At 39.8% G+C, this 18,304-nt stretch overlaps 1 protein-coding gene across 1 annotated transcript in view; it reads right to left on the bottom strand.

Annotated features, from left to right (window-relative positions):
- Window positions 1-1,922: 1,922 nt before the first annotated feature.
- The window catches only part of LOC143026915 (ileal sodium/bile acid cotransporter-like), a 37,219-nt gene continuing 20,837 nt past the window's right edge, over window positions 1,923-18,304 (bottom strand). The window contains exons 2-11 of the mRNA XM_076187699.1: window positions 16,070-16,195; window positions 14,207-14,380; window positions 12,919-13,062; window positions 10,098-10,304; window positions 7,983-8,154; window positions 5,159-5,306; window positions 4,929-5,043; window positions 4,288-4,474; window positions 3,492-3,607; window positions 1,923-2,284 (exon numbers count right to left, since the gene is read on the bottom strand). Of these exons, the coding sequence (XP_076043814.1) occupies window positions 2,126-2,284; window positions 3,492-3,607; window positions 4,288-4,474; window positions 4,929-5,043; window positions 5,159-5,306; window positions 7,983-8,154; window positions 10,098-10,304; window positions 12,919-13,062; window positions 14,207-14,380; window positions 16,070-16,186 (1,539 nt within the window). The 5' untranslated portion in view covers window positions 16,187-16,195 and the 3' untranslated portion in view covers window positions 1,923-2,125. The remainder of the gene's footprint in view (window positions 2,285-3,491; window positions 3,608-4,287; window positions 4,475-4,928; window positions 5,044-5,158; window positions 5,307-7,982; window positions 8,155-10,097; window positions 10,305-12,918; window positions 13,063-14,206; window positions 14,381-16,069; window positions 16,196-18,304) is intronic.

Genomic DNA, 18,304 nt, shown 5'->3' with positions numbered 1-18,304 from the left:
TCGACTTAAGTAATTTTTATAAATTAATTAGGAATCGTACTGTTTCATTACAGATGTAGTAATGATTATTTTATCCAACTGGTTCAGCATATTCCAAGATGATTGGCTATTACAGCAGTATACACATCAAGATGATTGGTCATTACAGCAGTATACACACCACACCTTGATCTTCAAACATGAAAGCAATCTCTTGGCATTTGCCTTCGAAGTTGGTTGTCAACTGAGTGGTCAAATTATGAAGTACAAACTTAACAACAGTGTTGCTGTCGAGTTTCTATATTCATGCACACAATCTCGTGGCGCGGTGGTTAGAGTACTCGGCTGTCCGGGTTCAAATCATGCCCAGGTCTGAAATAATTCCAGTATCGCTGTGCTGCGGGTTGTTAATCCAACTCTCGTGGGCGGAGAGTTGGGGGCGTGCGTGCGTGTAAGGTCACATTATTACCCATAGGTCGGTCTTACGAGCTAAGAGCTCTCATACGGGAGGTTAATAACTGTCGATCACGAGTCCAACACGTGATCCAAGACCATGGTGAATCACACACACAAACATAACAAATATATATATATATATATATATATATATATATATATATATATATATATATATATATATTATGAAAGAAAGTATACACTGGACTCCACGTTCGTTAATTTATTCCGACGTTTCGAGCCCTGTCCGGGGTTCGTCTTCAATGTAATACGAACCCCGGAGAGGGTTCGAAACGTCGGAATAATTTGACGAACGTCGAGTCCAGCGTATACTTTCTTCCATAAAAAAGGGGGTTCCTGGACTCCAGCTATTTTCGAATATATATATATATATATATATGTGGAGGTGAGGTGACAATGAAAATTTATGGCTAGAGTATGGAGTACTATTCAGAACCATCCTCTAGCCTTAAATTTTCATTTTACCACCTCACCTCCATATTTGTCAATCTTTACGCACACACACACGTAATTCGCATCTTCAGGGGGGGGGCGTAGTACAGCGTAAGCATGATCAAAGTCGAACTGACGGATCAGGGGGACAACATCGGAAAGGCGTAGAAAGTGGAATCGTATGGCAACATTTAGCGTCAACCCTCTCCAACTCGGTCCTCGCCATCGTAAGTGGATAGAGACAGAAGCACTTCTCGATGACATCCGACAACTGGAATAAACATCACAAGTCAAAATCACACCAGATTTTCAACCGTCCTTTTCTAGTAGGAGCCAGCAAGACAAGAGCCTATCAGGATAAAAACATAAGTAGAAACCATTTCCCCACTGCAAAATAACTTTGCGAAAACCCCAAAATCATAATCAGGTGTGCAGGTCGTCATTGGCAAAGAAGAGTACACCCACAAGATGAACACTATGCTTAGCGATATCACGAAGTTTACGAGAATAACACGCCGCTGTCCATCGAGAACAAATCGAACATCATGATTTTTATCAACGCCAGCACAGGAAGTCAGAAATTCCCCAAGTTCACAGACAAATCTTGCCTGTTATGTCTTGGACTCACAAACCTAGCAATCCCCAACATTCCATCATTTGCCACATACCGACGGCAATATACCCCATAGCCAAGAAACTTAATTATCTAACGCCATATATTCCTACACTATTGCCTCAGCGAAGCAAGTGAACAAATCTTTAGTCCGCAAAGAATTTAATGGTCATAATCATTGCAGTCTACGGTGACCAGACTATATCTCCGGAATTTGTTTCTTTATCTGCTTTGTACAGAGAATACACAAATCTTGAACCCATAAACAATTCAATGGTCACTATTGTTGTACTGTACCTATGATGCTCAGTCTAGTCCTCCAAAATAGAACTGATTTCTTCTACTACCATTTTTTTTTAGAGAGGATAGTACACAGATTGTTTAAAATCAAAATAATTTAATGAATATTACAGTTACAGAACAAGGTGCTCCATCTGCATCTCTAAAACAGAATTAAGGTCTATATTTCTGACGTCAGCCTGCTCCATGTAACGGATGCGCTCACACGCACCTCTTGAGGTCTGAATCACCAACGACTTCCGACGACCGTCTTGCCTGTCGAACCACGGAGACTGAATCATCTGCTTCCCACTCCACACCTCCCTCTCCTCCTCCCCACTGGGATCAAACAGTATCGTCCTTCAAATCTGCAGCAGTGTTGTCGATTCCGCCCACATGAGATTTCTCCTCGGCCTTTGACTTGCTGGTGTCTTTCCACACTGCAACGTCGTCTGCGATCGCCTTTTTCTTCTCTCCGAGAGCTGTGCTCGAACTATTCTTTTCCTGAAGGATGGAAACATGGCATTAGCAACGTTTCTAAGCTAAATAAGTTTTGCACTTCCCAATGGAAAAAATAACCGCACTGTAAATGTTTGTTTGGAACTAACTACTCTCTCATGCACTGAGAGAAAGAGCGAGAAAGAGAGAGAGAGAGAGAGAGAGAGAGAGAGAGAGAGAGAGAGAGAGAGAGAGAGAGAGAGAGAGAATAAAGAATAAAAAATGGAGTCCAACTCCAATATAATTTCTTAGCATCGTGAGCTTTTATACTTAAATCAAGTCAGCAGTTCTTAACTGTTTCCAAGCAGGACCAATAAGTCTGTTGCTGTCTGCATCTCCTTTGTATTCCTTCGTAGCCACAACAAAGTCCTCTAAACTAAACAAGATCCTTTAAGTGTAACGAATTCATTACACTCAACCGTTTAAAATAAAAGCTAATTATTCTACAAACAGATATGTTATAATAAGAAGGCAAAATGACCACCAGTTTATTTCCACCCCAAATACTCCATTCCCTGCTACATGTGACCCTAAATATTTAGAGCTATCCACTTCCTCCAGCCTCTTCCCTCTTACCCCATCGTACTGCTACTTTTACCTCTTGTACATCTTATTACCTTACTTTTACCCACATTTATCTTCAACATTCTCCTATCATAAACCTTCCTAAAGTCCGTCACTAGCTGCCTCAGACCCTCCCCAGATCTAACCACAAGTGCAGTATCATCCACACACAACAACTGGCTCATTTCCTACTCGATGCCATTCTCTCTAATCATCTCTCCTCTATCCATCACCTTTGTATCCTCCCGTACCACCCCATCCATGTATACATTGTACAAAGGATTACAAAGGCGGTGCATGCCGACAGGAGACCTTTTGGTCCATATCTAGGTCCTTAGCAGTTTTCCCTCTACTCTATACATCTGCAATAAACCCCCAAAATGCTTTCCTGTCTACCCTGTTATAACCCTTCTCTAAATCCATTAAGGCCCCTCCCAAAAAAAAAAAAAAAATCCTTACCTTTAACTTAAAGAAAGAAAAATAAAAAAATCTGCCTTGCAACAACAATTACATTCAAACGCCCTCATTTTTCCTAAACCCGCATAAATAAATGAAATTGAACATGCTTCCTGAGTTTAGCAACATCGGAGTTTCGCGCCGGATCATGTTGCCAGAAGCAGATAACTGTTGTAAACACGAAAACTATTACCTTCTCTCCCGTCACACTGCAGGAAGATCGCCTTAATCGCCAGTCGTACAACTTCTTCAAGAACAGTGCCGTCAGGAGGGGCATTGGAGTCATGAGGACGGACGCACACGGCACCACTGTAAGCGAATGGATCAACATCTAAAAAAATATTCTTCTCGAGACGATGCCCACGGCATCCAAAAATTGTGGAACAGAGAATTATTCGAGTCGACTGAATCATCTAAAATATTTAGATATAGAACAGTGGTCTGGATGAAACTGGAACAGTAATATATCATTAGAATCAAAAGTATATTCTTGAGGATTAAAAAAAAGACAGTGGTCTGAAAAGTAATTAATGAATTCCAACATAACACGATTCCAAGTTACTTAAAAAAAGTGGAGACCGAAAAGGATTTTGGTGTAATTATCGCCAGCGACCTTATTACCTAAGCATTGTATTTCTGTCTTGGAGAAAGGAAACAAAAATATAGAACTGATAATACGGACTTTTAACTTCTAGTTCAACATCAACTATGCTTGGAATACGTTTCCATATGGTCTCCGTATATTATTCCAGTGTAATTTGAAAATGTAAGAAATAAATTATAAAAATACCGCTTAATTTTCTAACCCAATCTGTTTCTATCTCAATGATGATAATATTAAAATATATCAGAACTGATCATACATTAAGTACTAACCAGACGAGAAGCAATGGCCTAAGTTGCCAGGACGTAGATATAACTTAGAAACCTAGAAGGCACGTTTTTCGCTAACATTAACTATTCCCGATTCTTGTGAGCGTGGTACTTACCTGCGGTCAGGTCTCCAGCCGGCTTTTCCAATGTAAACTTAAGGATGAAGAGAGCCACGGAGGCATTTTGTATCCCCGTTTCTATGGAAACAGCTATGACATCTTTTCTCGGCAACCGGCACAGCAAGCCCAGCAGGACTCCACTGAGGTAGCCCAGGGAAGGTAGCCCAAAACCCGCTATCAAGATCTTGTATGAAAAAAGTAAGAAGTAAGCACGATTTAAACGCCACAGAATATACTTTGCAAAATAAAAATTGGATGTAAAATAGTAAACTGTCAGCAATATGAACCTACTTAATATATTGAGACCAATGTGGAGGCCTAGGATGAAAACTGAGGCATACAGTTGAGTACTTGTAGATGCTGTAGTTTCTGTAGCCGACGAGCTTCTCCCAAAGCTTCATAATATATTTTTACAGAATGACAAATTATCACAAGCATTATTATCGTTATTACTATCATTATTAGATAACAAACCTGACAGGATTATCATACTTCGGGCATACACTAAATATGAAATCCAAATTATAAGTCGTTTGAGAACCTAGTGGTATCTATGGAATCCCTCCCCTGGAGAAAGGAGGTTGTGAGGAGGGGGGGGGGAGTGGAAAAAGAAAACGAACATGAATTTGAAACTTTACCTTCCAGTCGAAGATGCTGAAGACGTATCGGTTGGCGTAGACTCCGAACGTGAAGGTAAACAATATGTTGATCAAAGACATCGGAGTCAAAAGTTTCTCTAGAAACTTTGCTATCCTGAAATACAAAGATTGTTTAAAACCTAGCTTCAATGAGCGTACTACAGAACATGTAATCAGTTACATATTTCTAGACGTATAAATGTCATGAGACCATCATTAACAAGAATTACTTGGGGAAGAATCTCTGCAGCAGAAGGCCAAAGCCACAGGGGACCACAAGGGAGATGATGAGGACTGTAATGTCGACATATGGGATCACAAACTCGGCGTCTCCTACGATCACGCGTCCCAGAGTGAAAATCCACAATGGCACAGCAGCTGCAAGACCAAGGGAGGGCAGTTTCATTTTTCAGAATTACAGAATTGAAACTTATCCTAGCAATCCTAATTACCCTTATAACCGATCTATAAGTTTGAAATTGGATTCATTTTTTGTCTTTCCGCCTTCTAGTCAGTCCCCATGCGCGTTTGCAAATGTTCAAACTGATGACCAAAATCATTTACCAGTAGACACAATTGATAACAACGCGTGCCTTTGGATTAAAAAAAAATTACGAAACATTTCAGAGTGAACACATATTTTTGGTACAACCTGTATGTTTGTCAAGAAGTCTTCAAATGACATAAGGTCTTATTTTTTCCCCCTTTGGCTTCCGAAACTCATTATTTCATAATAATTATCATGACAGCGAGAGCATAAAAATAGGAACATAAGAACGGAGGAGACTGCAAGAAACCATAAGGCCTACACTAGGGAGTACCATGCCCTTACAACCTGTCGTCCCTATCCATAATGTTATCTCGTCTCTTAACTATAGTTTCAGTGCTCAGTACATGGTTCCTAAGTCTATTCAATTCGTTAATCTCTATTGGTAAACCAGTTCTTGCCTATTTCATTCTTAAACCTACACCCTTTCACTTTTGTTCCACATTTCAGACATTTAATTTCAAATATAAGCTATGCAATAAATTTCATAATCATCCCATGACCTTAATTTTTAATGCTCTTTTATTTTTTCTTGTGAATCAACAGTGAATCATTACAAATAAAGAGGAAGTTAAGGTGACGGCATACTAGGCATTTCTCGCTAGCATGCTACTTGCTTTTGCTATTTCGTATGAGTAGAAATGACTTCGATTACGATTTTTTTTTCAATTTTTCAAATGTCACATTACTCTTGCGTCATCTAGTGACAAGCCGAATGGTGAACTAAAAGTGAAACCTATACGTATGTTGGACACATTCTTGAAATGTTCTTATGGAAGTCTAGAATATGGTCTCCTAAGTCGTTTCTACTCAAACGAAGACGCAAAAGCAAGTGACATGCTAGCCTAGTATGCCGCCATCTTTGATGTTCCACTACATGAATACCAACCAACTAGGCATCATTACAGCTACCGCACGACGATGGAGCCAAGTATACGTAAAATGTCGAGTGTTGGAATCACTGAGATTGTAAAGTGAAATATGAATCCACTTTAATCAGCTCGATCGTATTACATGTTAACAATGAATTGATACATTGGTATTCTGCACCTTTAATACCCGCTGTTTCGGGAAAAAACGTGAAATGCGTTTCAAAGACTGCCCTGCAATGCTCAGGATTCGAACCTGGGTATCCAACGCACGAAGGCGAACCGATACTCACTGTTCTCTTAAGATTGGCAAATTATATTAAAGCTTAGAATATTATGAAACACATGATGATTCGGTTAATTCTGGTGTAAACACATTGTCTTCGCAACATCAACTGGGAGTCATGCATCTGGCACCACGGCGTTTTTGCTGAGTCGGCGTATTAGCTTCCTCGACTTGCTGACTCACTGTTCTGATCATTATTGAATGCTACATCTACTTTGTTCCTGCAAATTCTCTTTTCATATTATTGACGTATATTTGTTGACACTTTAAGATGCTATATTCATACATTCTTCTACTGAAATATTACGTTTATTTTTCTGTCAAAATAGAATTGGATGGTATGCAGTGAATTCAACATATTATACAATACTTTTCATTTTATATCAATAGTACATATTGTTTATAGAACAACGAGTCAATTTCCTTCCAATTTATTGCAATATCATCTTAGCAACACTGTCTCCTCCGACTGGCCGACTTTAAGGTTGGGTTTCCACGTGCTTCACCAGCGCCGACAGTTTTGAGTTCGTTTGGGTGAAAACGACTTCGGTTACAATATTTCATTTTTCAAATTTCCAAATATCAAATTATCTTTCCGCCACATATAGCAAACCTGAATTATGAATGAGAGGTTGGAGGTAAGAAGTGGGAGGAAAAATATAACATAAAATATCCTTTCGAATACATTCGGACTAGTACAAGTTCGACATATTTGAACTATTCCCCCCAATATACATACATACATACATATATATATATATATATATATATATATATATATATATATATATAAATATAGAGATATATATATATATATATTAAGCGCCTTTATGTGCGATTTACCGCATTCAACATGCTTCCAAAGTCCACAAGAACGGAAGCGCAGGTAAAACTACAGTCCATAACATAAAAAAATGTTTCTAAAGTGTGGACAGAGCCAGGTCCGGAGTTTCGGGGAAGTGAATTCGACACACTTCCCATGAACAGAATCACGCACACATGCAAACATTTCCACATACATTTTCTTCGACTAAAATTAATTTCCTAACTTCCACTCATACATCTTCTCATTTAAGTTTACTTCTATCTTTTTCGGTGTTTCTACCTTTTTTTTTTACAATTATGTCTCCGACCAGTTTCCCTGCCTCTGGTTGGATGCAAGCCAAGTGTCCTGACTGCAGAGCCACGATACAAATCCTAATCAGTTGCAATAGCCCCTTTTACACACAACACTCATTTCATTCTCCTACAGATCCACCCCCCCCCCCAAAAAAAAAAAAAAAAAAAAAAACGGCGCGAGCAGGTGGTCTGTTGTAGGTAGGCTAGTCCTTGGTCGACCATGGAGAACTCACCGAAAGCAGAGAGCGTAGAGCAGAATGTCATCATGATGGACAGGTCGAGGGACCCGCCAAGAAGGTAAGTCCACATGTTTGAAGCTCCTCCACCAGGGGAAGTACCGTTGAGGAACATTCCAAGCTGCAGTAGCACGTCATCAAAAACCAATTTCCCAAGGCCGAATGCAATCTGTAGGATAAAAACCTCCAGATTTAGAATAACGGCAGAGAATCAAGATAAAGTTGTAACACAAACCCATTCTTTCATTGTAAGCGAGTCATAACCAGGTACGTTGCATTGTAAACATGGCATATCCTGTTTCTGATTATAATGGAAGACGATTCCAGAAGACCAGGTCTTACTGCAAAGAACCCGGTCGGGACGTATCATGCTGAAGCATCTTCAGGCCGCTTTGGTAACAAGGAGAGGGAACGACGCATCTACCTTGCTTGCCTCACACGACAGATGCATTAACGGTCTCTTTCCTTGCCCTGCAAGTTCTTGCAACGCGCGGCAACAGACCATTGACGGTCCGCAAGGACAAGGAGACCCTACCACCATCTTGATTACGGCGGGCAAATGACATGTGGATGAGCAACTACAGGTTTTGTTTTTGCACACTACTACTACTCCCTAACATTACCACGTGTCGCATTTCTTACCATGGTTTAGGTTCCAGCGGCAAGTTTGTATATATTGTACACACCTATACAAATAAAGTTCCAGTTCGGTTCGACCGTCTTGTGTGCAGTGTGTCCAAAATAAAACATAATGCATTGGTGAGACGAAAGAGTGGATCGAACACGCGTTCCCGTGTACTTCAGTACTAATTTAAATCGGTCATATTCTTGGGTTCTCCTTGCATTACACCATGAATATTTTCTCTGAATTTACTGTAACGCGGAACATAATAATAACAGTTCATTTGAAAGATTGACTTTAAATGAAGGGGGGGTAAATTAGGTACTCACTGGTCCACAAAGAAAATTGGTTAAACACTGAACACACATCTCTCTGGCTCCATTCACATTTTTTTCAGCCACAAAAAGTTGCGAGCAGTAGCGGGCGGAGCCATTCTTCCGACCACACCAATGTGACCGGCCAACTTTAGAAACAATTATTTTAAATGGCATCATACACACGGGTTGCTGTCACCCTGCCTCAAGCTCCTTTCGCGTTGTCTTGTCCTGTCTGTCAGTGTCGTATACTCTTTTCCATGATGGATTTTAAAATTGTTTGACTTAAATACTGATTGTAGAGGTGAAGAGACCAGCACATTAGAATTTGAATCTGAAGGAATACAGTGACAAGAATATTCTAAAAAAAAAAAAAAAAAAAAAATGGAATGCTCCAAGCAATGGTCTATTACTAACTATGGGGTGCACCCGGTACTTCCTGCGATTTTTTGAGCTTCGTCTTCACAAAGAGAGAGCAGATGCTTCCATGAGATCCATAATCACATTGTTCTCATTTGTGGCTACTATGTGGCTCGTGTGCACGGTACTCCTACTTACTATCTTTTCATGGCCACTTTGGCTTCCAATGACTACAAAAATTCCTCGCGTGAATTCTGCCTTGCGCTGTAGAGCTTCATTTTGATGAGATGGTTTATATCTTTACAATATATTAAATTTAGGTTAGGTTTATTGTCATTTTATTCCTGATCACAATTTCTTGTAAGCCTTCCCATTTCGGTCATTATCATATTTATTTTGTGACGTTTAAGAGAAGTGGCAAGTATTGTATCATACCAGCCTCTATTCTGAGTTACGCATTGTTTTTTTTTTATTATTATTCTATTTCTTTTCTCCTTAATTAAGTTTTCATTGTGTAAACTTTTCAGCTTTGATATTTGTAAGTTATTTTTCAAATTATGAAGGCTCGTATCCATTCCCTGTGAATCTTTACTTCTTAAAACCGAGGTAAGTTCAAAATATGGCAAGACTCCAACTTCTACGTCATCGTGTGTTCTGTCCCGCCAAACCTTAGAATGTCACGCACGCACACACACACATATGTAATATACCATCATTTTCAAAAGTATGCATAATCATAAATCTGAAGTCTGACCCACCAAAACATAAGCATAAGCACACATCAGTATAGTGATTTGTCAAAACATAGCTGCTCACCAGAGGCATGATGAGGTACTGACAGGTGATCCCAACGATGGGGCCAATGGGTTTCTTGACGATCTGCTTGATAACTTCCAGGTCGAGCGTTGCTCCCATGTTAATGTAGACCAGAGCTACCAGGACGCCGATGGCGATGGTAAAAATGTCGTTCAGATTCTGGTAGGCGAGCAGCACCGATATTTGAAGATTTCCATGCGTAAGTTCCTATACGTTACGAGGATAAATAAAGATGAGTAAATAAGTAAAAAAACAAATAAATACATTAATTAATCAAATAAGTTTGAATACTACATCGATACGAATAGCAACATTAAACTATAACTACTACCTAAAGATAATATAAATAAATTACCCTAGAATAGTATATTCATATGAAGAGAAATATGGAATTATAACCACATCCCTACTTCAAGTTCTAAAGTACTAAAACATGATGGTTAAGTTTAAACATAGGTTACAAAACATTCCATGTTAAACACTGACATCTTTTTAAATAAGTGACACAACTACACAGAGTCAGAAATAGTGAAAATGTCCACCCAGAGGCCTTACATGACTAAGAGCCGCTCCGGGGCAAAGATCACAGTGACGTCACCCCCTTCCCCCCACCATCCCTTACTGCCTATTATAGCTACTGGCTTGCGAAATAGATAAACAGGTTTTAGAAATGTTATTTAATGTCCCTATTGCTGAAAGGATATGTGGAAAACATTTCATATTATGTTGATTCTAAAGCAAAATTCGTATATTACGGTAAGATATTCAGGCCTCCTTTGACCTTTTTTATTATAATTAATTTGTCAGCCTTGTGGCCGGCATGTCCAGACTAGAATTGCCGCCCCTTAAATGTGCCCCCCCCCACCATGTGAAGGCCCTGCTATGACCTTCAATATTATCGACAATCTTAAGGTAGAGATAAGCGAAAATACACCAATAAATATGACAACTCTAATTGGCATGATTCGAACCTTCGAATATAAAGCATAGGATCAAAAGAATAAAAAGTGAAGGCACGGCGGGGTGGGTTGACAATTCTCGTAAGTACTGACCAGAAATCTGGTTATGGGAGAGGAAGATAAATACAAGTACACTCGAGAGATTTCTAGAACTATAAAACCGGATAAATTAGAATGCCCGGGTAATGACTGTAAATAAAAAAAATGTAGGCTATGGCCTCCAGAGAGTTCGTTACCTCGACTCAGCTGTGTAGAATTATTTGGTGTTGACCAGAGGAAAATATTTAATGTACATAACCGCCAAAAGAATATTAAAATACTTTCAAGAATTTGAGAATCTACAAGAGTAGTACCAGATCAAAGACATGGGCATGCACAAAAGAATAATTCTGATCAAGGACAACTGGACAAGTATGAACAGAAAAAAACCGCTTCATAGAAAACGGGAACTAGCTAGTATAATAAAAGAAAACGGAAAAGAGAAAGGTAATTTTACAAGATAACAGAAATGTGCATCTTCAATTGGTTCTACTTACAGAAGGGAAAGAAGACGCATAATCACTAATAAAATATTAAACAAGTGAACTAACCTGGAAACTGTAGACATGAAATTGTCCGAAATGTGAGGCATGCTTGGTATAACGTATGGATCACTACGGTCTTGAATCATGTGTTGGACTCGTGATTGACAGCTTTTAACTTTTTGGGTGAAATTTTTGAGCTCTTACATGACATTCCACACACACATTTCCTACAGAGTTGAAGTTTAGGTTCACAGTATACCGTTGTTAACTATTTCAGCCTTGGGCAGGACTCGAACTCACGAAGTTAAATAAGTGCCCAGATGGATATCACTGCACCGTTACGTCATAAGAACCCTAGATGCGTATAGCACTATAGAATATAGAACCTGTAATTCCGAGCTGAGTTGGATCAGAGATTTCTACTGTCCAAGGAAAGACTATAATCTGGATAACAGCAACAGTTTCCAATACAACTCTAATGACTAACGAGTACTTTTCCGATGCTTTTCATTTAGTCTTGCTAGTGTTATGGTGTTTTATGACTATGACCCGTCATTCAGGAGGAGTCAAGAAAAGAGAGAGGGGGGAGGGGTGAATGGGGGTGGAGTGGATGGGGGATGGGTGAGAGTAGAATTATGACTCCTGACTTAATTTACCCCCCCTTGTGAGGGGTAAAAGCCCCTTGGTATGTGTATGTATGTCTGTATATGTCGTGATTGTGGTATGATAGAAGAGAATAAATATCTAATGTCTGCACTAAATAATTGGAAACCATTTTCAATTTGTAAAAAATGCATACCGAAAACGTTCTTCCCCTTCGTAATGTATACGAAAAAATATCAAAAATCAAATTGATAATGAAAGAAAGAAAATAGAAATAGAAAAAGTATATATACAGAAAAATGTGAAACTCAACCAACGTTCCCATCTAAGCGCATCCATGGCCCTTTCCCGCGCAGATCAGTCGTCCAAAAGTACGAGACGGAACATAATATCATTATGAAGTGAGAGGGTCTACTATGAGAACCTTTCTATGGCAAAAAGGAAAAAAACAAACAATAAAAGATACAAGACTAAAAATAAATGAAAAATGTCAATACACATCCAAGAAAAATACCTCCCTTAAGAATGTCACCAAAAAAACATTTATCTTTCAAAGACACCGCTATTGGCGTAATCGGGAGAGTGCTGGATGATGTGTGGGTTCGAATCCCACACTCCTCTCCAGTTCCAATTAATTCCCGTTTGTGACCTGCCTAAACAGTCCAAGCACATAATAAGTCAAAGGTGACTGCATCGGACGAAGATACACAGTTCCTCCTAGCGTGGACACCTTACCTCTCCGTTTTCATCAAGGAGGACGACTCTCAGCGAGTTGTAGCCGATAAACTTGGCGGAAATGTTGACGAATCCACGAGCCGTGTAGTTGTCCGAGGGCAGACCTCGGAACGTGGGACTGGCACCAACCACATCGGCCACTACCTACCAATTAGATATAATTACAATTTGATTAATAATAAACCAAACATGATAACAAATAAATTATATTAATTACAACTAAATTGATAACTAAACAAATAATGATAAATAATAATGAAAACATATTAATTAATGGACATACATTTATAGATATATATCCATATTCTAACTTTTTATTGATATCATCTACTGAAGGCCAAGGTATCCTCTTATATTGATTTAACTGAAAATCATGAAGTAAAATAATATATCATAATAATTACAATAAATCCACTACATAGAAAGATCGGGAGCAAAGAAACTAAAAGATGAAATAAAACAAACTAAAGTCTTTTATTGTTTTTTTCTCCATCGTCACATCTGTGCCGTGTTTCAACTCTTTCACACATTCTCTTGAACCAATCCTTTTTTTTCGATTTTCTCTTCAATATTTCTTCTACTTTCCTAATCACCTTGTATTCCCTCCAATCCACTTCTTCCCGCACTCCTGCAAAATCTGTTTTACATAAAGTGTAACATTTCAACTCAAATTGAAAAGGACCTGAGTCAATGTTTGCCTGCTGGAGCAGTGTATTATGCCTGAGCGCGCGCTCGTGTGTGTGTGTGTGTTTGTGATTCAACATGGTCTTTGATCTCGTTGGTTTTGTGCTCGACATATATTAGCACCCCGTATGAGAGCTTAAAACTCTTATATGCCCGATCTATGAGTAATACTGTAATCTTACACATACACAACTCCTTGCCCATGAAAGTTGGGGTGCCGACTCACAGTGAAGCGATGCTGAAATTATTTCAGCCCTGGGCGGGATTCGAATTAGGACCACTGAATTAGAGGTTGCGAACGCACCGCGCCGTCATGACATGGTGTAATTCACAACGGTCTTGGATCACGTGTTGAACTCGTGATCGACAGCTACTACCCTCCCGGATGAGAGCTCAGAGCTCATGTATGACACACACACACACACACTCAACTCCCCGCCCATGATAATTGGAGTAATTGCTAGCAGCGCAGCGATACTGAAATTATTTCAGCCCCGAGTTAGCAATTGCGAACGCACTGCGTCGTCGAGCCGTGTGGTCCGGGGTGGGGGGGTGCGCGCGCACGCGCCCGTGTTTATGAGGATTTTTTTCTTCTGTTCTTTACCTTATCATCGACAATAGTGTCGAAGGCCACAACCTGTCCCGGGGAATTGGTGTACCACGCCACAGTATGCACTTCCCCTTCGATAATCTGCTTCAAATGCTCAGGATCGAACCAAACGCCGTCCTTCGGTTCCAGTGGAGCATTCCGAGTGGCCTGTGTCGTCGGATGGACATCCTGAAACAGAACAAAACAGGATAGGACCAAACGCGTAAAATTTAGTTATACATAATGTTTTTTCTTTCTCTGTGGATGTGCTGTGCCTTGCTGCACTGTTTCTGACCAAGGCAGTGGGAGGAGACAGGGATGACTCTTCATCCCCGATGAGCAAAATGAGAGGGAAACATGAAATGGTGGATGGGAGTGGGTCTGTGCTTTTGACTTGACTACCTCTCTTTTAGGTGGGAAGGAGCCCTTGGTATACACATTTTTTCAATAGGTACATAAAACATGGATGTGTATATGAATGTACATGTGCTCATGGATGGGATGGTGAGGGAAGTAAATGCAAGGGTAATGGGCAGGAGATTGAAGATGATTAAAGAAAGTGGAGAAAATGGGAGATAGGCCAGTTTTTGTTTGCTGAAGACAATGCGCTTGTAGCAGTATCAAAGGAGGGACTAAGAAAGATAGTGACGGGGTTTGGGAAGGTGTGCGAAAGGAGGAAGTTGAAGGTAAATGTGGACAACAGGTATTGAGATGAACAAGGGCAGAGGATGGCAGCAAATTGGAAATGAGTACTAAGAGAGAGACTGGAGGAAGTGGATAGCCTTAGATATTTGGGGGCTCATGTGGCGGGAAAGGGAGGAGTAGAGGTGGAGGTAGAATATAGATTGAGAGAAGCAAGTAAATGCCTTGGGGGATTAAAAAGTGTATTGAGAAATAGACATTTGGGAATGGATGCTATGGGGTAATTGTGCCGACAGCACTGTATGGGCCAGAAAACTGGAACATGAGAGAGGAAGAGTTTAAATGTATTTGGAACGAAATGTCTTAGAAGTATGGTAGGGATTACTAGCCTGGATAGAGAAAAAAAAACGGGGAGGTGAGGAAGAGAGTGGGGGTGGATAGGGAGTTGGGATAGCTTGGACACATGGGAAGAATAAGTGAAGAAAGATTTGTAGAAGAAGTGTGGAAAGCAAAGGTGGAGGGAGTGAACAGGAGGGAGCGATCGAGGTTGAGATGGATGGATGAGTGAAAGGGTCGTTGAGAAAGAGGGGAATGTCTGTTGAGGAAGGAAGGGAGAAGAGAGAAGATAGGGGAGAGTGGAGAATGGTTGTGTATGATGCTGTGATGCATGGAAGGGAGTGGGTGAGGGATGGGGGCGTGAGAGAGTATGTGTGAATGATATTTTGACGCAGCTCGAGGGGATTTCTCCCCGTCTTCTCTTTTTCTGCATGATGGGACGGAGAGGAGGCGGGGGGGGGGTCGCCAAATAAAGCAGCCTTGCTGTGGATGTGCTGTGTCTTGCTACATTGTTTCTGACCCAGGGCAGTGGATGAGATGCAGGGACGACCCGACATCCAGGAAGAGCCAAGAAAAAGGGAGGGAGGGAAGGGTGATGAATGGGAGTGGACTGGGTGGTCATGAAATGGGTGGGAGTGGAACTATCCCTTTTTATTTTGGCTACCTTCCTTGTAAGTGGGAAAAAGCCCTTGGTTCTATGCATGAACATAAAGCATGTTATTAAAGGACAAGTATAACAGAAAAACTCCAGTTTTGAACCATAACATGACTAGGAACTAAGAAAATCGTGTTTATATATAATAACAAAAAAATCGTATTATTAGCGAATTCATAAATGGAGCTAGGATTTTATTCCAAATTATCTATTTATATTTGCTCATTTCTTACATATTGACTAACCTGTTGTTCTTTCTGTCCAGCAGCAGTTGAAATGAAAACCAACAAAACGGTTACAATGAAGATTCGAACTGCCGATATTCGACACCGCAGGTCCACTATGGAAGACTGAGAATTCATTTCTTAAGCCTGGAATAGATAAATGAATGAATAAACAAACAAATAAATATGCAAATGAATAAACAAATCAAAACCAACATCTCAATATTTTGTTCTATAAAAACAGTATCATATTTACACTAATAATTTATTTGTTTAATATGAAATTTTTGGATATTGATAGTTTATTTGTTTTTAAAGAATATTTATATTGAAAAAGCTAAATTCATTCGAATGTATATTTGCTAAATGAATATGATTTCAGAAACTTTGAATATATATCAACTGCTACGAACTAAACTGTAAAGAAGCATTTCATAGAAACTACACTCAATTCTATATCCTCTAGTAAAGAGGAGAAAAAAAGAAAGCACGATATTATCTGATAAAACTAATAAAATCTAGAAAAAAGGTGAGTGAAAAGAATAGTGATAAATCGAGAATAAAAAAAGGAATAATAAAATGATTGTAGCTGCTTTATCAGAAAAAACAGACAAAACACCATAAAACAACGGGGTGGGAATTTGACTGATTACGGGCCTGAGGAGAGATCCTACTTTGTGAGTCTTAACGTTACCATAACAATAACCTAAGCCCTAGTTACCTACGAGCTTAGGAAGCTTCAGTCCTCCTGCAAAATAGGGAACTGTGAGTCCCTACCCTCCTCATACATAGGATACACAACAGCAACACTCAGTAGAAGAATCACTCTCCACCTCCAAAATGGTACACCAAAAACTCATACTATCACATGCCACAACACCACTCTAACAAGGGAAATGATGGAGAAAAACACAAAAATTATTGGACAAGAACAGGACACCAAGCGCCTGCAAATTCTCGAGGCCTTTCTTATTAAAGAGAAGTCTCCAAAATTAAATCTACAATCAAGAGACCTTGCCATAAAGTCCACCACTGTACGGAATCCCACCTCCCCACGGAGTTCCACCATCCCATGGAATTCCACCATCCCACGTACTTCCACCACCATTCCTCCCCCTTAATCATTTTTACGTGACCTCTCCCCGCACCATGAAACCTATATTTTTTTCCAATATATAAACATGTCTTATTATTGTAATCAATATCACTTGAAAATGTACAAAGTGTACGAAACGTCGTGAATATATTAAGAACACTCCACTGTGTTTTACTATGACTTTCGGTAATAGTATTTCTGTGCTCAACTCTACGCTTAAATCTGCAGTTCGCAAAGTAGAGTATCAACAAGAAGATCATAAATACAGAAGTCGCTGTATTTTTTAACCAAATATGCTTACAGGAGAACCTGCTGCCTAAATATATATATATATATATATATATATATATATATATACATATATATACATACATATATATGCATTATTATGAGAGCAACAACTTTTCTTAGTAACTTTTTTTTTCCGCAAATTATTATTAATGGCCGGTGACAAAATTATTCGAGCAACCTCCCCACTACCCGGCACCAAAGCGCCATTTTTGAGAGCGTCACCAATTATTTTTTTTTCCCGAATCATTTTTTCTCCCTATTCTAACCTAACCTACCGGGACAGACGTACAATTTGCGCCTAGGATAGCCATGACTCCAATTCAGTGCTGGGTAGTGGGAAGGTTGTGGAATTTATTTTTTCACTGTCCCTTAATATCAATTTGCGGGAAAAACGTTACTAAGAAGATTTGTTGGTGTTGTAATATAGATACATACATATATACATATACCAAAGGCTTTTTCACCCTTACAAGGGTGGTAGCCAAAAAAACTGACATAAAATCCACCCTCACACATTCCATCCCCACATACTCCACACCCATTCACCCCCCCCCTCCATCTCTCTTATCTTTGCTCCTCCTGGATGACGGGTCATCCCTGCATCTTGTTCACTGCCCTGGGTCAGAAGTAGTGTCGCAAAACCCAGCACGTCCACAGCAAGACAGCTTCATTAAATCGGCGTCCTCCGTCTCCTCATGCAGAAAAAGAGGAGACTAGGAAAAATCCCTTCGGGCTTCGTCAAATTATCATCCACACATACCCACCCCCACTCCATCCCCTCCTTTCTCTGCATCACAGCATCATCCATACACAACCATTCTCCATTCACCCCTATCTTGTTTTCTCCCGTCCTTCCTCAACAGACATTC

This window comes from Oratosquilla oratoria, chromosome 7 (genome assembly GCF_046742065.1).
Source record: "Oratosquilla oratoria isolate Oo_2021 chromosome 7, ASM4674206v1, whole genome shotgun sequence".
NCBI lineage: Eukaryota > Metazoa > Arthropoda > Malacostraca > Stomatopoda > Squillidae > Oratosquilla > Oratosquilla oratoria.
This window is presented reverse-complemented; position numbering and strand designations above follow the sequence as displayed.